General features: G+C 46.7%; 1 protein-coding gene across 2 annotated transcripts in view; it reads right to left on the reverse strand.

Moving 5' to 3' along the window:
- The window catches only part of LOC135903623 (beta-scruin-like), a 62,570-nt gene extending 53,773 nt beyond the window's left edge, over window positions 1–8,797 (reverse strand). Inside the window, exons 1-6 of one of the 2 annotated variants that reach the window (XM_065433930.1) lie at window positions 8,782–8,797; window positions 8,550–8,708; window positions 5,025–5,188; window positions 2,390–2,514; window positions 1,808–1,924; window positions 480–663 (exon numbers count right to left, since the gene is read on the reverse strand). In XM_065433930.1, the coding sequence (XP_065290002.1) occupies window positions 480–663; window positions 1,808–1,924; window positions 2,390–2,514; window positions 5,025–5,188; window positions 8,550–8,708; window positions 8,782–8,787 (755 nt within the window). In that variant the 5' untranslated portion in view covers window positions 8,788–8,797. Of the gene's footprint in view, window positions 1–479; window positions 664–1,807; window positions 1,925–2,389; window positions 2,515–5,024; window positions 5,189–5,839; window positions 8,092–8,549; window positions 8,709–8,781 lie in introns of those variants that run through there. The other variant, XM_065433929.1, reaches the window with a different exon arrangement.
- Between the last annotated feature and the right edge of the window lie 13,256 nt (window positions 8,798–22,053).

Below are 22,053 nucleotides of genomic sequence, written 5' to 3' on the forward strand. Positions count from 1 at the left end.
TTATGCCATGTATTTTTGCCACGCTCACAAGTTTCTATTTACCATTATTATTTTGTATACGATGTTTTTTTGCCATGTTGTTTGCCTTCCTTTCTTATTTTGTGATTTGCCTCTGTATTTACTTACTTACTTACTTTGCCCCTCCCCTCTGCAAGGTACAACCGTACCTTGAGGGTATGATAAATAAATAAATAAATAAATAAATAAATAAATAAATAAATAAATAAACATATAATACTCGACAAAAGAAAATAAACAAAAGACCGCTCAAGTAAGGGAAGTGCGCATATTGCGTGATAATGAAAAGTATTAAGAGGGAGAAATCAAGATAATGCTTGAATGCATGCCTAGTTTACTGTAATAAGGACTACTAACACACCCAGTAGTCCACACTCTCGCGCTGTGCTGCTACCAGGATAAATGACGTGGTGTTTGTGATTTCCTCGCTACCTCTTATGCGGCGGCACTGAGTGATTTACCTGCCGGCGTTGTCTTTGCCTCCGGCGACGTAAATGCGCTCTCCGACAGCCACGCACACGTGACACGCCCTCGCGTGGCTCATGGAGGGGCAACTCTTCCACATCATCTTCTCGATGTCCAGGCAGAAGCAGTACGCCGACGGTGCCGGCCCTTCGTACTCCAGGGCGTCGAGGTTGAAGCCGCCTTTGGAAGCGAAAGCAATTGTCATCAAGCGAGCCCAAAAAGAGTGCGCTCCAATGGAAACGTCCTCAAAGTACGACGCTTCACTGCAAGGTGCGCTCGATTTATTCGTTGTAGGAAGGCATCTCAGGAATATCCGCCAGCCACATCTGCACCAAGAGGAAGCTTCGCAGCGAAGCTGTTTGGGGGATTTTAATGCGACCCTTTGGCCCATGTTCTGGCAAAGTAAAATTTGCTTGCATGAATTGCTGACTTTGTGAAGATTTCTTAAGAAATGTTCGAAAGCGTTATATGCGGGCAAGGTTTAAAACGGACCATTCATATAGGGGCAACGTTTTAAAGTACATGATTTACTTACAGAGAACTGAAGCTGTTATTGCAACTGCTCGAAAGAAACAGCTTCGCAAGAAATTGTGTTGTAATTGTGCGAGGTCGCACGAGTCTGCTGTCATTTATAGCTCAGACCAACAATAATGCCTCTATTCAAATGCGCACGAAACCAGCAGGGGATGCTCGCACTAGGCTAGCTTGAACCAACTGAAATTAAATTTACTTTAATAGCAGCCGTCACTGCACCAAACAGGGACAGTATTCGCAAAAACAGTGATTGAGCCAAATGTGTACATAAGATCAGGTGCTACATGGTCGTGATAATGGACATATTAGCGAAACCGGCTATCCAATGACAAAGCGGAACTACGAAGGATAAGCTTTGCGACTTGGGTCCCTTTTTTTTTTCTCAAGTATTGAAAGTTTTTACAAAAATTAATAAAATTGCCCAATAACATAAGCGCCGGTTTTGCTGCTCCACAAAGCCACACATAAAACAAATGCCGTAATTCTGTAAACTAAATATGTTAGTGCCTGTAAAGCGAACAGACCTAATGTGTTCGCCTATGGTTCACCTGAAATCATTGCTATGTTTATGTGAGCTTAGTGAAAAGTCCTGTTGCGCAAAGGATTACGAATATCGTAAGATTTCCTGCAGGGCAGAATTCTGCTAAGCGAAACTAGCAAGAAGGAGCGATGGGCGCAGGATTTTATTCGTGAGGTAATTAAGGTCTGCCACGGTTGCCGCTCTGTCCAGCAAGAAAGAAAAGCGTCAGTCGACTAATTTTATCAAAAATAACAAATCTATCGCTCTCACCAATAACGTAAATACAGTTTCCCACGTGCGCAATGGTGTGGTAGCTCCTGGCCTGGGGCATGAAGTCGCACAGTTCCCATTCGTCGTCGTCGAAGAGGTAACGAAGCATAGCAGACCCTAAAACCAACAAAAAACACTCATCTGACAAATTGTCTTGGCCGAGCAAACAATAGTTCTATTGTAGAATTCATTGCCATCGTTGTATTTCACCATTTACACTTCTCTACCTTACGCAACGTTTAGACCGTGAACGTGCCGAGTAATACAGTAGCACACTGGATTTATTCTAAAAAAAAGCTTTGCCGTAACAAACCAACTGTAACACCGGGACCAGCTTAAGTTATAAATCACTGCATGATAATGCAACGCTGTCAATTGGCACAGATTTAGCTCGTTTTGGGCTCCAGCAAACAACTTCGCTACTAGCGAACTAAGTTTTCTCACTATTGTCCAAACAGGTCATATCTGACATAAAAAGACAGCAAATATTTATAGTTTAAAGGATTCGTGGGCACATGTTCTCTTGCGTAAGATTTTAAATACGCCCATCAGCTATACGTAACGACGCACAGTAATTAGTACCCATATCCTCTCTCATTGGGTCTTCGGGATTGATGCCTCCTAAGACCACCAAAACTGAGTTTTCCGCCTGAATTTGGGCCGCTTGAGGAAGGGTTCGAAGGCATGCATGAAGGGACGAATGGGACCTGAAATAAAAGGTAGAAACGTGGAATTAATGCTCCAAACGCAATAATGCTGAACACAAAACGCAAAGCAAGCATGAACTGAGTTAACCCTTGTGCATTATAAATGTCAGTACTAAACACTGTTCAGCACCACGTTAAAAGAACATCAGGAGCACCTGCCCATGGCTTAGCGTGCTTTTATTTTTACTTCGTTATCACCCCTTCGGGATGATTGTAGCACTATTGTATTGGTGCCATAACATCTATTTCGTACCTGTCTTCTCCAGCATTGACTTAGTACACTGAATTAGTATGAGATGTCGAGGCTAGTAAAGCAGATTCTGATTTTAGGAAGACAAGGCTAGTGTAGAATTAGGCCGAAGTTGTCCAGAATGGCCCAGCATCTTCACTCCTTTCTAATTTCGCTACGTGTTTTCCCTTACCAAGGCTATTGTTGACATTCTATATATTCTCAGAGGAGTTTCTATAGCCTTAAATAAAAATTTCTTTAGAAGAGCTATGAAATTTCCCCTTATGTCTTTGTAATGGCCTAGTGCCCTTACTTTTTCGTTAGAGAAATACTGTAACCACCCTTCTCACTTCAGAAAATTCAGAAGCCCCGAAAGCATATGGTTTGATGCCGCGGACGTGCCAAACAGAAAGTGTCACGGCAGACCATTTCTGCGAGCTTGTCCTCAAAGTGTAATTACTGCAATTATTTCGTTTATAAACATGGCAAATCATAGAAATATTCCGCTGTTTTAGCCTGTACTTCCCACTTACTGTCATCAATGTTAACAATGGAATCAAACAAACCCAGCCAATGAAATTTCACGTGCACCACTTTCAGGTTCTGTCACACTGGTGAACTAGCTCGTCAACATCATCCGTAGCCAATGTTTTCTTCGATTTCTCCGCCCGACTGGTGATGCAAAATTAGCACGGTTAAAACGCATCATCAAAACACATATATAAAGCAGGCAGACAATGAAGCCAGAGAAAGAAAGCGGAACTTAAGTGCTATGCAAATTTGAAATGTAAATAAAGAAACAACATATGAAAGTGTACCAAAAAAAAATTACCGACGATTACGTTACTTCCTAATGCGAAATTTGAGCGCAGCAAATAAGCTGTTTCACCTTTTCGATAGATTGAGGCAAAGAAATCGAGCAACACATGTATGCGCTATCACAGAATTTTTTTTTTTATTTTTCACACGTATTCCTTTAACAAAGACTCCACTAACAGTTCTTGACAGTCATGAAGGAAGCTTTGTGGTCGGAGAAATAGACTGATATATGTTCGACTTGGTACACCAATGCTTGATTCTCAAAGACGAGATCTATACAAGTGCCTCGCGAGGTTGTCACAGCCGTGGGACGCGTTACGAGCGAGAGGAACGGGATGTTCTCCCGCATAAGTGTTAGGAAATTGCTGTTTGTCTTTATGTCAACATTAAAGTCCCCCACTACTAACATCGGTGTGGATCGATGGACGGTTAATGCGAGTTGCAGGAAGTGCACGACGTCTTTCGTGAGTGCGGTAGGGGCGAAGTAGGCAGCTACTACCAGCAAGCCGTTGGGCAACTTTGCGGCGCACAGTTCGCCAACTTCAAAGTTCGAGCCGGCGCTTTGACAACCGGAGACTCGCAGGAAGGGGTGGGAGGGGGGCGGCGTGTACACCCAGCGGCAAACGATGGGGGCAGAAGCGCGTGCAGCAAGCGGACAACACGATAAAGGGAGGAGGGAAGAGATAGCAGCGACTGACTGATGCCGCTGACGCCGATAGTGAGTCAACCCCAGCTGCGGAGTTGGTTTCAGGGACAACGCCGCCGATGCCGACACAAACAATATGATACCCTCGCTTCCGCAGCGCTAAGAACCAGGGGGGGGGGGGACCCTTTCCTCCTCTTTCTGCATGGCGGCGACGGTGTTCTATGCAGTCACGTTATCTTGACTCTCTAGCGGCGTCAGCGGCATCCAGCGGTATCAGTCGGTCGCTGCTAGCGCTGGGGGGATGAAAGGGGGGCGGAGCTGGTTACGAGGCCGACGACAACGCCGACGCGAAACCCAGGAACGGACGCCAAAGAGCTGCGCTCTAAAAACAACTTGCCCAAGATGGAAGTCAAATGCGCACCTCCCGCATTACGCGTGCAGTGCTTTAGCATTAAGCTAAAAGCGACAGCCATCCTCCCGTCAACTTTCTTGGGTCTATGTGTGCAGGATTAGCCCTAGAAGTGTTAGCCAGCGGCTCCTCAAGGCCATGGAGGCGGACGTAGAACAATCATTATAACTAGATGTGTCACGTAGTATAAACGCAAACTTGGGAGGAGTCAGCTGTCCAATAAACCTACGTATGCCACCACATGGCATCAAAGCTGCGAATTTCGAGGCCCTGGCTCTGACATGGAGTCGAACCCTAGCGATTTCGACTCTCTGCCCACGCATTTACGCAATTAGCTGAAACTGCCCTGTCTTACAGTGCAACGGACCGAAGGCGCTCACTGTTTCGGAAACGATGAAAGCTCTTACCTTCTCAAGACAATGTTGCTCCGGCTCCGGAAGTTCCCCATGACAGGCAAATCCAGCCGAGCGTTGGCCGAATAGCCGCCTCCTGATACGTCACTTCCGGATTCCAGTGCTGGTGTAGCGCACCAGCAGGAATTGGCCGGAGAGAAACTCGTCGTTCCTTCCTCCTGAGTTCGACGTAGAAATATTTTTAACGCTAAGGAATTGATGTGGCATGCTTCGCCTGCCATTAAGTGCTCTTGTCGCAGAGCCCCTTTTTGAACGCTCGCGCTTTTATTTAGTTCTTTCGTTTTTCGAAAACATGTGAAAATGATGATATAACAGGTGACGCTGTAACTTCAGACACGGGATCAAATAGAAACAAAACGGGGACAGACAACTATGTTTTGCAGGCGAATTCGTATACGCTACATGCCGTCTGCTAGAATACGGGGTAAATAGCAATTAGTTAATAATAATATTTGAGGTTTTACGTGCCAAAACCACTTTCTGATTATGAGGCACGCCGTAGTGGAGGACTCCGGAAATTTTGACCGCCTGGGGTTCTTTAACGTGCACCTAAATCTAAGCACACGGGTGTTTTCGCATTTCGCCCCCATCGAAATGCGGCCGCCGTGGCCGGGATTCGATCCCGCGACCTCGTGCTCAGCAGCCCAACACCATAGCCACTGAGCAACCACGGCGGGTAATAGCAATTAGTTATACTGTGAAGTAGTTCGAAAGGCGTTGAGATTTCTGGCTTTCTCAATGATGTACGCTCGCGCGTTACACGTTAACGTTAACGGCTTTTGTGATGGCAAAAAAAAAGTTGCACTCACATCGTCAAAGTCCTCGACGACGCGTCTCCGGTCATAACTTCCAAAACTCGCTTCGCTCGTAACAATCGAGCAACTCTCCTCCCTCTCACTGCCCGACGATGAGGACTCATTAGTGCCGGCTGCGGTGACATATTCGTCGTCCGTTCTCCGTCCCGAGTCGGAAACAAATTTCCGTTCAACCCTCGTCGACTCTTGTACGAATCGCCCGCCGACGGCAATCGTGTGGGCTGGGTGCCGCTTCCTTCTCGAGTCGTCTTCTCCTTCCGTCCACCTCGAAGCCGCCGACGCAAATCGACTGTTGTCGTCTTCGACGAGTGAGTCCTCCGCACGCTGCTCTTCGGCTGTTACAGTTTCGTCGCTGTCCGCATCTGAATATTCTGTCTCTAAGTGCTGATCGATATCCGCATTCATCCGGCGTCTCGGGGCATTGTGTACGGGGCCGCGAACTACTTCCTGTTCGCGACATGCTGACACATACTTGTCCGAGCTATTTCCTCCTTCGCATCTTTGTGACGAGAGCTTTCCTAATCCGCCGGTCCTGCAACTTGTGAAGGTCGTATCGCGTTCGTAATCGCGACCGTCTTCCCAGAGCTCCATGTCCCAACATTTCGTCGCCTGTTGCGTCTTAAACACGAACGGCCTATTTCTTTGCCCGCTTGCCGACGAGCTGTATGGGAGGAAAGATGGCCCACCGCTGCTTGCCGTCTTGTATTCGCTCGTTCTCTCGGGCTTGCGCCCACTTCCGCCTCTGCTATTGCTGCTTAGAAGGTACTTGATCTCGTTGACATCGCCGTCGAATCCCTCGTGCACCTCAGTAGGTACCACAACCGGATTCTCGTCAGACCGCCTCCGATGGCGACCTTTTCTATCAGTGGCGTCGATATCGCGTTCGTAGTAGCTGTTTCTGCCTTCTGGGTACCTGTCGCCTGTGACGACAGCCCGAGATTTGGTGACGATGTCCTCGCTACCGTTCTTGCAATGAGGATAGGCTTTGATAGCCATGGTCTCCATGGAAACCGCAGGTACGACGACGGGCTCTTCAACGATCGACAACGTGTTCTGTCCGTAGCGCCCGGAGGACTGTTCTTCGGTCGCTGTCCTTTCAACGATGTCCTCTTCAGCAAACGCGTTCGCTCTTTTAGCCTCAACCTTGTTCAGTTTTCCTATGCCCTTGTGGAGGACCTTACGAGTACCGTGGTCTGAGGGCCTCAAACGAAACCCTGGGGCTGGCACGCCGACCACTGAGCTTTGGGAGCTGACCGACATGGTTTCCTCGCCCATAGGTAAAGCGGTGGCCTTAGACGCTGTAAAACCGGGCCCCGAGTCTTTCTTTAGATTTGTCGGGCTTGCGTCGGCTGGCATAAGTGCCTCGAGAGACATGTCGTCGCCGAACGGACCTCCAAGTGCGCTGGAGGGATCGAGTCTTTTGACTCTTTCCTTTTGACCACCACGCAGAGTCTTAGTCTTCGCCTGCAACGGAGCAGCACCCATCGCCAGAAATTCGGACTCTTGAACGGAATTTCTGCGGCCATTGCTCTGGCCCTTAGACGAAGTCCCGTCTGCGTTCAGAGGTCTCTCTTTGCACATGTCACCGCTCTTGCTCAAGCCGTATCCTCTGTTCTTCGATTTCTGACCTACGCCACCCCCATTGTGCTTGTCAACATTTGCGTAAGCGACATCGCCTCTGAACATGTTTCTTTCACCATTGTGCCCGGCACCATTGCGCCTAGCACAAGGGGGAGAGGACAGTGTCTTGGCAGCCACACTCACGGCTTCCACAGACGTGTCACCGTAGTACGAACTTTCTAAGGTCATGCCTGATACCGTACTTGCCTCTCTGACACTGATATCGCGCTTGCCGACGTTCGCATTGAGTACTTTAGAAGGCAGGTACGCTTTCTGACAATCCTGTACTTCTGCCCGCTGTGTCACGTACTGTGTTTCCATTTTCCGTATCCGGTCGGGGTGTCTTGCGACTCCTCCGCTACCGGGCTTATGGGAGGCGAAGCGCTGATCTAGCCTTTTCGAGCCGTACCTGGTCTCGTCGTAACGGTCTTCGTAGCGGCCTCCATAGTGGTCACCCCGACGCGGTTTGGTTTTGTTCTCGCGTTCGCGCCTGTCGTCGACGACTTCGCAGTCGGAGTCGTCGTAGAAGTCGCCCCTGGACTTGCGCGAGGGCTCCGCGCTGTAGAAGGTGCCGTCAGTGCTGCGTCGCTGCATGGCTGCCCGTCTTCAGCTTCATCGCACGCGACACGCGCTGTGCAGGCATTGGAAGTAGCCCGGTGATGATAGTAGGGATAACGATGATGACAGCGATGCAGCTGTCCTGTAGGTGTGCTGTTGCATAACTTCAGCCTCGCACATAACACGTGCGGTGCAGCATCGTAAGTATTATCGTGACGATAGTCATGGATGCAATGATGAAAGTAATGACAAATAATGAAATATGTGTGTTCGTGCGTATTTCTGGCAGCCGACCAACTGAGAATTTAGCGGCCCCAACACTTAACCGGATGTTGCTTTCCTACAGTTTAGTTTTTAAAACCCAGAGCTTATTCTATCATACTGGAAATTTCTAGTTCGCTAAGTGATGGGTAAGTGATCGATGGCGTTTAATTCACGTACGAAATTAACACAGGGCCTAGCATAGACGTTGAGTGCAGGGCTCCGCATTGATTTTGGATGGCTGGGATTTTTCAACGGTACATACCAACATTCTGAATTTCATGCTCGGTCGTCTCCTATGCTGCCACTCGTGGTGAGCGCCGATGCACCAGCGCAAAGACGACCGAGCGGGTCGAAGCGAGTGTCGAAACGTCGCGATGTCCTCCTCCAATGTGGCCACCTTCTGCGTCATGACGTCACTACACTGTAGAAACGAAATAAAAAATGGCTGTAGACAAACTGTTACGTCCAATTATGTGTGGCGCTCTACGTCTTACCGGCATGTTTTCTTGGGTTTGTAGGTCCTGGGCATTCACTTAACGCAAGAAAGAAACAGTGAAGAAAATCGTCGGTAATCCTTTAACACAGTCGCTCCCGTCTAGGTTTCTGTGACGTAGTTACTAGCACGAACAAGACTAACGAAAACAAGGGTGGGACAGAAAAGAGCGCTAGACTTCAACTGACAAGCTTTATTTAGAAAAACATGCGAAGAGGGCACCGTATGCACCACTAAATGTGCACGCATAAACGAATGTGCCACGTAAGAGACAACCATATGCGCAACGAATCCAATAAGCGCCCACAACAAGCCGTTACGAAGCAGTCACCAGATTGTTCTCAAGGTACAACACTTCTCTATTAGTGAGTGCCAGTGATGGAGCGCTTACGCATTCGTCAGCAGCTTTTTAAATACGAAATGCCTAAAATATTTCCCTACATAAATGCTTGGCGAACCGTCTGAGCGCTTGCATGCTATGAAAACACGGGGAGCATTTACGAGTACATCTTCGGCAATGGTCAGTCAAGTGGCCAGCGTGTGTTAGAGTGTTTACAGTGTTCCGGTGCTCCCTAGGCCGCTCATTCAGGCACCTGCCTGTTTGTCCAATATAGAACTATCCACTGAGAAGTGGAATCTTGTATACCACCCCCATATTGCAGTTAACAAAGCAGGTGACGTGCTCATTGGTGCATGTACGCTAACTTTCGACGTTGTTTACCAACCTGCACATTCTTGCGAGCTTTAGTGGCGCTGAAGCAACAACACTTACAGCGCACTTTTCCGCAACTTTTTTTAGGCGGTAGGACACCCCGTGTACGTACGGCACCGACACAGGGCGCCCGCTGATACGGGCGGTATTGCACCGAGAGGCTGCAGGGTCAGCTTTCACCTCTTTAATGATGCACTCAGTGACACCAGGGTGTCATCGGGATACTCGGCCCCACGTGAACGTACGAAATTGTTGCTACGAAATTGTTGCTTGTTGCTAAACGCTGCAGAAAATCTGGTGCCCACAAGATTTAAAAAGAGCAGCTGTTAGGCAGTTATTAACTATTTAGTGCTCCGAAGGATGGGAAAGCAAGGGCTTCTTGATACTTGGAGAGTACATCCAACAAAGGGAACTATCATTTAGAATGATCCGAATATCTAAAAATTGTAGGCGGACTTCTACTGGCAGCTCATGTGTGAACCTACGTCCTACTGGACGCTCTTCAAAAGCACCCAGAACGTTTCTAACAGCAAAGCCACTCCCGACAGGCTTCAACCATTTCAGCACAAGAAAGTCATCGACATACCTTGCCACGCTGAACTTGTCAAATTAACTAGTCACATAACTTGTCAATATCAGAACTAGTCAAGCATAACTTGTAAAAGCTTGTCAGTTGAAGTCTAGCGCTCTGTCCCATTCCACCCTTTTTTCCGTTGGTCTTGTTCGTGCTAGAACTATGTCACAGAAACTGCATCGACACCAACTAGCCCAACTTTCTGCGTTAATTACTCGTATGTGCTTGTTTTGCACAAGTTTCGATTTGCTCAAAATTATATTCAGTAAATTGTATATAAGGTACAAAGGAGTTAAAAGACATAAGTACAAAGTCAAGAAGATGCGTATCCTCCCATAATTTCATGCCGTTCCATACAAATGACAGCACGTTTATAGACGTTTATAAACGTCCCAAGGGATTACTCCCGAACGCCCCAAGCTCAGCGACGCATATTTCACCGTTGACGCCTCCCAGCTAAAGGCGATTGCCGACGCTGTTCCCGCATTGGTATACTGAAGTTCGTATGGTAAGCCTGACACCTTGATGCGGCAATAAATTTTTCTAGCGACACTAGAGAATTTGGGAGAAATATTTTTTGTTTGTAAAAATTGTTTGTCCTCAACTAGCCGCTGGCGTTAAATAATACAATCTCTATAAGGATGACACAGCGGTTGTTCGCGTGAACAGCCTTAACATGTGAACGGCTTTGTCAATACGAGCATCGGGCTGGAAAAAAGTAAAGATTCTATACCGTTATATGTTTCCTTCGCACTTCGTTATTTGGCACAGGTTCGTCAGACGTTATTACAACTCGAGACTTTACACTCTGGTCTCTGTGAAGTGTGCAGATAGCGTATAATAAACGGTGCATATGCGTTCCCATACACAACCGAGTCTTTCAATGTAACGAATGACCCTCGGTCCTATGACGTTGGCTAGGGCGGAAGAAGCCGCGAAGAGTCAAGACCCCTTTGCTTGCATCTAATCGCGGAAGTCCCGGCCCCCGTCCCCAAGGCCTGTGTGCCGGGGGCGGGGAGTAGGGGCCTCCTAATCCGGCAGTACAATACAGTTGTTATCATCATCATCAACGCAGAGCGCTTAACTTAAATGATGTAGCTTGAGATGTCTTCGGCTAACAATTACTGTTCCACATTCATCATTGTCCGCAGATTTTATAGAGCATCTTTTCACCTGGCAAAAGTTTAGTCAGAATGCACGAAATAATTTCTCACTAAATAAAAAAAAAATTGTCTCCCCGAGCTACGCCACCTCGCAGCATTCGGGGTACTTTGGTAAAACTAATACGTCATGTCTCCCTTTGCGTCATAGGGCTGCAAACAGAAAGAATTGCCCCTTGCACTGGTTTATAGACTGCTGCGAAGCAACTTTCGGGCACAACGCGACAACATCTCGAAGAGAGTAAAGAGCGTGCAACAGTCCCTGTCACCGAACATCTCCCGCGATGTAGAAGTCAGAAGCGAGGGCAGTGAGTGTGGCTCGATAAATCCATAGCTTCTTATTGAACCGTCTGTCAAGCGCCCCAGCGCGCTACCTAATAGAGACTGAAGAACTGGATATTGAAATTATTGATCATTGAGAGCCACTGACGTGTGCTCGCGAGCTTGGAGACCTGCCGAGGAAAGTGAGAAAAAAAAAATAAAGGGAAGACACGTGCGGCTACATTGCACAGAAATACGCGTACAGTGTAAGTTAGAAAGTTTAGAATCTTTCGCCAGTAGTCGTGCGTGCCTCTGGATGGCATCTCGATGTCGCACCTAAGTAACAAAGAAAAAAACAGGCGGAGAAAGGTCGCAGTAGACCCAAATACACGCCCGTTCGTCGCACGACTGCCATTACTTATTATTTCCCATCGTTGCCGTCGAGCCTGCCTCTCCATCGCGTCTCCACGTGGCGGCTAAATTGAACGCGTCGAGCTTTCGGAGAGGGCCCGGCCGTTATATCCAGAAATAAAATACTGCTCTCTCGCTTTTCAACGTTCGACGTAGCCTGCGCGATCCGAAAGCGTCGCTCGCTTGACGCAAAGGCAATTTTGGCGCGACAAGTGCGCATCCGAGTGAATCTGTGGGAATGTCACCTCTTTCATATGTTAGGCAAGAAAGCCAAAAGTTTTCTTTTCTTTCTTTTCTTTATTTTTATTAACATTCAGTCTTCTGTGCTGAGGTTGTCGGCCGAATTTAGGTGACCTCCCAGTCCTAATCGCCATTAGCAGAAATGGTACGTGGCGAATGCGAGCGAAAGGTTGTTTTCCAACCGAAAACGCCCGACCACGCACCGCTAGACCAAAGCGTTGCTCCCATTCAACAGCGTCGCCTTTACCACCACCGAACACGGGGGTTTGCCTGAAGTAAAGGCGATTGAATTGAAATAATAATTCCTCCGCGTGGATGGAACAAGTTCTTGGGAACTACCAAACACGTTAAATTTCCTAAATAATTCTCAGAATGTATTCCTCCTGTTCGCCCTTCCTACCTGAGGAGACCGCACTTAGTGTAAGCAATGCAGTTTTGTGGACGAGATTCTTTTTTTTTTATTACGAAAGAGTTTTGCTTGGCAACGGACTTACGTAATCTTGCAAATGGTACATTCCACTGCATCAGTTGGCTGAGCTCTTACAATAGGAGGCGCAACGTTCCCTTTATGCTCTCCGCATGCGCGGCTTCTACGTGGCACTTATTTGGGACGTCCGCTAAAGTAGTCCCGCGAAGCGCGCTAGAAAGGTTCTAGCGAGCAGGGTCGAAGGTGTCGAGTGGGCGTACGGAACGAAGGTCAGAAGGGCGGTTTAATTAAGCACGACAGGCGGGTCAGTTAAGCACGACCAAGGTAAGTATGATTGACGCGGCGGTGTTGGGCGCGGAATGCGCGTTGCGTTTTCCATCGAGTTTCACAGACAGTTTCACTGTGGAATCGTTCAATGCTACGACATGCCACAGACAAGTCGTATCCCGTCGACAAAATTAGTTTGCCTGCACATATGACTTAAAACATACGCAACGGATAAGTCAACGTATTAATGAAGACAATGGGGATAGTTAGTGCATTTTCTAAGACACTAAACCGTTTGTCCTTTCTGTTTACTCTGATCCGCTCCTTTTCTCGTGATTAACTTTTGTCCCAGCCTTCGATAAGTCAAAACGAGAAGGCGTACGTTTTGAGTCATCTATACCTCTGTTTCGCGTTCTACTTAGGGCACTCCTCGGAAAAGCCTTTCGCACCATTCAGGGATCTACATAATTCAACTCATAGGTCACTTCAATTAGCCACTACATGACCCTTTAATGTATATCTGCCAAATATCAAAGAAAAAGGTCGACATGTCTTTACCTTTATGGAACATTTTAAAAGCCTTCTGAAAGTAAGTGATCATCACGTGCAGCTTTGTCTCAGTGCTCTCGCCCGTAAAACGTTGCACAGCACCGAATAAAAAGAAAGTTCGGTATTTTTCGACTGCTATTCTAACAACTTATGGAACCCGCAAATACTGGAGCTTTTATTTTACCTCCATTCGGCCTCAGCTCCAACTGCGCACTTGCAATCTCCTAACTTTCTGCAGTGGGCTTTGCGCGAGAATACGCTGATCAAACAGCTCCCGCACGTGACCGTCGAAATCGGGGAACGGGCGTAGGACATTAAGGAAACCCGCGAAATACCACCTAACTTCGTTCAAACCGTTCGATTACAATCACCCACCCACCCGCCTCGCTCATTTATTTTTTTATACGCATAATCATCTTCATTGTCGCCATTTTCCTCACATTTGCAACACCGTGCCAACGTCACGCCGTTCATCAAGGCGCGTGTAATACCCGTGGAACGGCGACGGAAGTTCGCATATATCTCTCTCGCGCTTAATTGCGTGCAGCATAAGAAAAGTTACGAAAACTTTCGGCGACGCTATTGCTCAAGATAGCGAATGGTCATTGGTTCAATTACCGACCACGACGACCGAATTGCGAAGGCGACGAAATGCAATAACATTTCTTTACTTACATTTAATTGCGCGTTAAAAACTCTAGGTGGTCAACTCTAATCCGGAGTCCTTCTCTACGGCCTCCCTCATGGGCCATTGATATCGATCGTTTCACGAAACTGCTCATTCAGGGTGTGTTAATCCCAACAATGACTTTAACATTATAGCACATGCGAACTTGGAAGCGTCTCTACATGGTCTACTCGACATGTTTCTGAGTCAGATAACCAGCAATCTAGCTTAATTAAGAAGGTTTTTGCATGTTGGTGCGTTATCTGCGCCCCTCGGGACAGGTCATGCAGGGCTCGTCAACATTTTATAGTTTTTTTTTCTTCCGTCTCCCTGTTACGTGCGGGCGTGTGATTTTCTTTCTAATAAAGACAATTCATTGAAACTTGAAAATTGCGTTCGTACTTTTGAAATTTTTATGATATGCGTATTTTAAGGCACTTACTTCAAACTCGCTCGTTCAAACTATTTAGTTGCTTGCCTTTTCAATGCCTGAAAGAGAGGTTCGCTAGTCCGGCGAAACGGTTAATCGGCGCTTCTGTTCCTCATGCGGCTATTATCAGCCACCAAGTAATGCCAACTAACCCAGTTTTCTATCCTCTCTATAGCATGCCTTTAAGCTGAACTTAACAATAGAATGACGGCTCAACGGCATTTTTAAAATGTTATATAGTGATTGGCAGTAGCCTATGGACTAGCGCATCATATCCTGCTGAGGTGCCGCCGTAGTTTGCCGATCGTTCTTCCTGTGATTAACCTCCCTGCATTTGCCTTGCTTCTTTCTCTTTCTCTCTCACTCTGTTTCAACAGCATTACGCATTTGAACCTAATTTTACATTGTGTTTTCTACAGAAGTATTAGACTGTGCTTTCTACGCGTATGCGTCGCTATACTGCAACATTGTTTTTCATCGTATTCGATTTTCCCCCGAATGAGTCAAGCCTTTCGCAATTCAAAACAACGCAAATGACGATCAAGAGGCTCTGGAAATGACAAGAGTTCACTATTCGATATTGATAGTTTTACGAAACACGCTGCATTTGTCTGTTGGCCCGGTACGCTTCAAGATTTATTCAACATGAACGTAACTTCAGCACAGCTTACAAATACAGCCGAAGCCCTGTCCCCGTTTTTAACGGTGATTCCGTATTGCGTCTTTTTTTTTCTGTGCCACACGGCGAAATGACGTCAGCACTTAAAAAAAGCCAATCAGGGCAATGCCCAACGTAAAGCAATCTAGGACAAAGCGCTGGGGTGGAATTCATGCAAGAAAACAGTGGAGCGTACCGCGCGCTCATGGGTACTTTCGCACATTGAACCCTTTCACCCTTATGATATCCACTCCGGTAAAGGGACATCATCGAACTAGATTAGAGAGTGATCCTCAAAGAACGCGCATCAATCACGTAATATGGGCTGTCAAAAAGTCGCAACCACCGAACTATACTTCAATGTGACCGCGGCTGCATATACAGCTCTCCTTTTCTTCATGCATTTTGGTGAATTATATTTATCTCATTCCTACAGCCATTGTTCCCATTGTTGCTTCAGTGTCGACGTACTCATCAACTTACACTTCTTCCTCTCGTGTATTTTGCAAAGGTAGTATGATGTCCGCACAAAAATGAAATCACGACAATTTTTTCGATCGATAAACCTACTTGTTGACAGATAACAAGTATCGACATGTACTGAAATGAAGAAGTTTGACAGTGATGTAACCTATAGTTGACATTGATCTGAGACAATGCCTTCCTGAGAGAGTGTGACGTCAGAACGGGGCGGAGTCACTGTGCACGGCCCTCTGTCACGTCACCACTCGAGTGAGGGAGGCGTAGTATGAGCGTCGGACTGCTTAAATTTTTTTTACTCTACTACATCGGGAATCGGCCCATATTTTCAGACTGCACCATCTCCGGGATCGGCGCACGAAAGAGACTAAACTTGTCCGAATCGATTGTCCGACCGATCAATGGATCGATTGGCCAGTCGGCCGATCACTTTTCTTTTTATTTCAATAAAAGTTAATCGTTCAACCTATCAACATGTCGGCTGGTCAATCGATCAGTTGATTGATTGCAGCGACACAAGTACGGGTGTATGCCGAATGGCTGAACGTCATTTTCCCGCGCTGCTTGATCTGCTGATCGGCCGACGCGAGCTAGAGCTCTCACAACGTTGCACCGTTCTAATCGCGCAGCGTGTAATAGACCCCTGCCGCTCTCGTCCGAAGACACGTGCTAGCCGCGCCAACACGAACACACAGCGAGCGAAAGAGCCGAGAAGAAATGATCCAGGACGGTGACGTATGTTCCGATGTGAAAACCCGCTGCTGCTGCATCAACAGCGGGTTTCTCGTGCCGACACAGAGAAAACAAGACGACGATAACAGAGGAGAAAATATAAGAGAGCGAGAGAGAAAAAGAGAAGACAGAGAATGAGCCGACGAGCGAAGGAGCAACGGCCAAGGAAAGGTGCTCGTTTTCAGGCGTCATTTGTCCTGAGACACGATGTCAGCCGGCAGGGTCGCGGCGCCATACGAAAGAGGCCACGCCCATTTCGAGCAGGCGCTTCCAGCACCACCACCACCCGCCCCGTGTGGACGCGCGAGTATGAGGAGCGGGAGCACCGCCGGCTCGACGAGAGAGCGGCCCGGGACGCAATCGCTTTGCGGGGCACGGCACAGAGGGAAGGAGGGGGGAAGGTTATTGTACCGCATTTCCGCAAATACACATCGCGCAAGCCTTTTTCCTCTCTAGTTTCCTTTTTTGTCATTTTGTTTTGATTCTTTAAGCGAATAGAGTCCTTCTACGTTAGGTGTCCCAGACGTGTCGCTCGACCATCTCAGATTCTGCTTTAAGAAATCAAAGTTTTTTCCCAGTAAAACTGCTATTGATTTGTTCATTGTAGTTGTTTTACTTTATTTTTCCGAAGCGGTACATTACACTGTAATTAGTTAGGCGCCGATACACTGTAGTAATTTTCTGAAATACACGTAACATACGAAACATACAACAATTTCGGTAATCGCCCACATTCGTTCACGATTTCTCCAATGAGCTACTCCTCGCAAAAATATCCTCCCAAAATAGTCCTCGCAAATACCCGTCGCAAAAATAGTGGCCGCCGAGCCAGACATCGAGCAGAGTTCATACTTCCGAATAACGCCCGGCACCGCTGGTGTCGTAGCACGCGGACGAGAGTAATCATGCAGCTCTTTTCATATTTCCGCGTTTTACATCGAAACTGTATGTGGATAGGGTTCCGTGTATTTTTCCTGTGCGTCAACAAAAAATTATCCTCATCAATGACTCATACCCCGTAAACAAGCAAAAATTGCGATTGCTTATAGCACCGTGAGGCAGAGGTTAGAAGCACTCAGCAAAGTGAAGTGAACAGTGCTTACATTCTTTGCAGTGACGCGTGCAAGATAGAGAACAGCCCGTCGAAAATTGTGACATCCACTGATCCACTGCGCATTCATCCCCAGGCACACCCAAGTGTGATATCGAGAAGTTCATGACCACGCACTTTGCATGGGTTAGCCGTGATGGTTAGCCTCTGTGATCATCGCTGGAGACTTCAATGTAGACATTTCAAAACCAGGCAGGAAATGGTTCGCTCACTTTGTTCTGGAAAAGTTTGGTCTGAGAGCCACACCAATCCAAGTCACAGAACTACTCAACAACGTTCGCGTGTGGATTTCACTTTGACCAAGATTCTGCCTAAGGTTGCAACCGAACCAATCAGTGTATATCACAGTAATCGCAAATCTATCGTCATTGCCATCACCAAATGATGAAAATAAATAAATTTACCTTTGTCTAACCTTGCGTGACGTGCTACAGCTTCGCTGGTCATCCACATTTACAGAGTAGAATGGCTCCCTAATTTGTATTCATATTGCGCAAGAAATAATTAGGCGAGACACAGCAGACTGACAACAACTGAATCAGGGGTTTTAAAACACAATTATTCTTTTTCTATCCAAATTCGCGCCTTCAAACTAGCAATAAAAAATCTAGTTAATTATCCTTATCTCATTATCGGTAGTTCAATTTACGAAAAATAATCCTTCTGGTGCGGCACATCACTGCTAACAGAATATCATTGGTTGCCTCTTCGTATATTCTATATTTCATTTTCAAGAGCTTGGATAACGTTAGCTAAGACGATATGAATATGTTTCAAAAAATGAATCACTTCGACAAACACCGCGTGGTGATCAAAGTTACAGTAATAAATATTAGTAATATTTATACATAGCGGACTCTTCTAAAAACTGTACTAATGTGCGTTCAGCACCGGGCTGCATGTGCTTCGGTGATCATGCACCCAGAATTTTGTATAGTAATATTGGCCTCCTATCCAGAGCATGCATCTTCAGTCCTTCATACTGTGTATGTCTCATAGCCTCTCAATATTATTTACGTCGTTAAATGCGTCTCAGAAAATTCTCCAATTCCTTCCACAGTATATTGTTAGAGCGCTTGTGATCAGAGATGACAACAAGTGTATTTCCGTACCCACTCTCCAGCTCTATATCACAGATATTAAAATACAACGTCGTTTCACCCGCAAGTTCACCTAGCAACCAAAAAGTGCTTTCAGTTCAAAGATAGATGTACATAAGAGTAAAGCACTGGCTTTATCTTTAATGCATGCACTATCAAACTCAAATCATCTGATCGCAACAGCACCTGAAGTATACACCCACATTTTTTTTTTTTACATCTATAATAAAAATTATGCGAGAACTCCTGCGCATATTCACAGGGAATTTCCAAAAGTACATCACGTGTGTAATAATTTAGGGAAATTTTAGGAAAATATTTTAGGTACATGGCTCGATCCGCTCAAAGGTATGGGTATTCAAGTCAGTCGGGCGTACGCATAGCCACTTATTCGTTTATTGTGTCTTCCTGTTCAGCGATAGTCATAATCAAGCAACTTAAGATGAAGGAAAAGAAGTAATTGTGTATTATATTTAAAAGCGTCTTTCACAAGTGTCTGGCGAGAAGAAGAATACATACAATAAACGCGCTTATCTTATTTTCGCACTTGTCGCTGTCAAATAAAAGCGTTAAGCCGAGCGGGCCCGCTTTAAAAAACAAAAAACAAAAAACGTACCCTCTTCGTGATTCAAGCGCGTGCTAGCATAGTGGGGAGAAACCGATAAAAACAAACCGGTACAAACGCAGCGCATTGCGTATGCACAAGTAAACACACACAGTGGACTTATCCGAACCTGGGATCTGAACGTTATTGGATGCTCGCTTAGTCGTACAAGCCAATGTTTGCTTCCCGAAGAAGGGCCCTTTGTCATTCGCTCGAAGCACGACGGTTCCAGGGGCGTTACCGGCCCAAAGCTGAATCGCAAATGCGAGTGAAAGCTGCGTAATGCGCGCGTACACACTGAAGGTGAAGCGTCAAGGTACAGCTGCCGGATAGCAGGTTCAGGGAAAAGAAGAAATCAAAACCACTGGATCACAAATACCGATCCAACATATGGGGTAATTTTACAAGCGCCCCTCTCGAAAGGCTGTATAGAAGTACCGAAAAAGTTAGACCTTTACTGAAAAAGGGGGGCGAAGAAGGCCCGGGCCGGTGGAAGGAAAAAACGCGTGCGTAGAAAAAAATAAGGCCACTGGTTCTAACGCAAGTCAAAGAGACATTAAACGATGACTCACGAGTTTAATGTGAAATAAACGAGGAATCAAACAAACATAGCAGTTGTGACAAGACAGTACAGAAGGTGTGGCGGTCTTGAAAAGGGCACAGAAGAAAAATGGACGTGCGAAATAAAGAGGCTATAAATAAACTGGAAAAACAATAGCACACGACGCCTTAAGCAGAACCGTTAGCTCACAAAATAGAATAAACGATGTTTGGGCAAGCATGCTTTCAAAATGTCGCTAGGAGACACAAGAAGGCTACAGAATCAAGGAATAGGCAGTTACTAGTATGCAAAAGAAGAAGAACATGTGAACAAAAATATGCATAGATAAAAACTCAGAAGGAATATCGAAAGATCTATAGCATACGACGCCCTTCGCATCGCCCGAACACCTGTGCTCTAGCGATGGCGGTGTCGAACGCTTCAATACCGTTCTCTACGATCGAAGCATCAAGGAGTCGCTTGTTTATGTATGGCATGGGAAATAAAGGGGCTCTTCCGTTTTTGCATACCGTTACACAAAGCGCAAGTAACGCATGCCGAAACTGCTAGCAGCTGCTCAAAATAGAAACGAAGTGGAAGGAGGAAGAACGATCTTGTTGGTGAATTCAAACGGGAAAAGGTAAAACAGATTCAGCGTGCTTAGTAACGCATGTGGATCAGCTACGACTTGTTCCCTTCAGCCTAACATTTTGGGCTCGGCACAGAAACTGTCCAAATAAAAGGAGCGACGTTGGCCTGCGCGACTCGAAACAAGGAATTCGATGACGTTGCTACAGTCAGGCTGCTTCTCCTTGCTTTGCAGTTGACTGCTTCGACCTCGAGCACCACTTCATGAACAAAAAAGTCCCAGCCTCTTACAAGAAAAACAAAGGGGCGGCATTATGCCGCGGGTGCTCGTAAGCCTCGTTTTAAACACTTCACTTTCATTTATTCGTAATTATCTCTGCTCATGATTCTGTCGCTGCCATGAAGAACAGTTATGAGTCGAGTTATTACAAATACGATGCCGTTTACACCGCAATACACTCTCTATATCTCATATAAACTGAAAGGCACCTGCACTATGTGCGCGAATAATTTCATGGTTCTAACCGCTTTGTCTGTGCTTAAATGCCTGGGTGCTTAAATGCCCATTTATCAGTGCGCCTCTTCACTGCTGAAGACGTACCGCAGTTCCAGCAAATTCAAAAGCCTGCATATGACACTTGCAATACACCTAAAAAGTTATGCATGTGTGCGCTCATTAGTGCGCACATGTATGGCGTGCTAGAAAGCCGACGTCTAAGCGGGCTTCGACACAATTGAGGGCTTTGTGCGACGAAGCCCGCTTCTGGTCGTAACTCTGTTTGACGCGCACATTCACCCCCTGTAGAAGTTAACAGAAGAAGCCGTTGTGCAACTCGTTAGCATAGGCATAACATATCAATAAAACAGCAGCCATCAGCACCGCGGGCATGTGTATTTGTGCATTTGGGTCTGATATTATTTCTCCTGATGATAGAGTAAAACAGGTTAGGAAATGGTTCCTTGATACGGGATTCATCGGCTAGCCCTGTGCCACTAGCGCAAGCGCGCTGCATTGCGCATCGTCGGCGTCTAACCAAGTTTCGCGCCGCATAATAACTCTTTCCTCGCACCTCCCTCTCCCCTTCTACGTGTGCGTACCAGTGTCTGCGTAGATCCGTGTGCGTTTATACGCGCGGATGTATGCGAAGCCGGCAGACCCGCTTACGCGCAATTCAAGTACAAAAAGACTTAAAAAGTGTTGAAAGGGCGTGAAAGCAGACTATTATTGCCCAAACAGTTTATGAGGCGCCACCAGCTTCACCCTGGCTCTTTCTCGTCTCTATTTACTTCGTTTATTTTTAAGTTCTGCGGAACCAAGGGCTGAAAATCGGCTCTAACTTGCACCGGAGGCGTTCGCGGTAATTATCCAAACTTCCCCGGCCAGAGTCAGTCAGCCCGGAACGGAAAACGGGCCGGGCCGCTAATCCGGGGGTTGAGAATCGCAGCCAAAATGTTCAGCCGTGCGAGGCCCCGGAGCGGCTTCCGAGAACGCGTTCCCTGCGCGTTCGGGACCTTGCAGCAAATGGCGAACGTGGTTTCTTCTCCTTAGACTTGGTTCCTTCTTCCTCGCCTGCTGCTACATCACGGAAACGCCCGGTAATGAAAGAAAAATGAAATGTTTCGCCCGTTTCGAAGCCTCGTTCGCGTGCGTCTCGCCGTGAACGAGCTTTCCGAGGAATCGCCTTCGTTATGCGCTCGCGATCTCCGAGCCATACTTCGCGTTACGCTGGAGAGTTTTACGCGGAAGCTCGTTTCGAAATC

Source organism: Dermacentor albipictus, chromosome 9, assembly GCF_038994185.2.
Source record: "Dermacentor albipictus isolate Rhodes 1998 colony chromosome 9, USDA_Dalb.pri_finalv2, whole genome shotgun sequence".
NCBI classification, from domain to species: Eukaryota; Metazoa; Arthropoda; class Arachnida; order Ixodida; family Ixodidae; genus Dermacentor; species Dermacentor albipictus.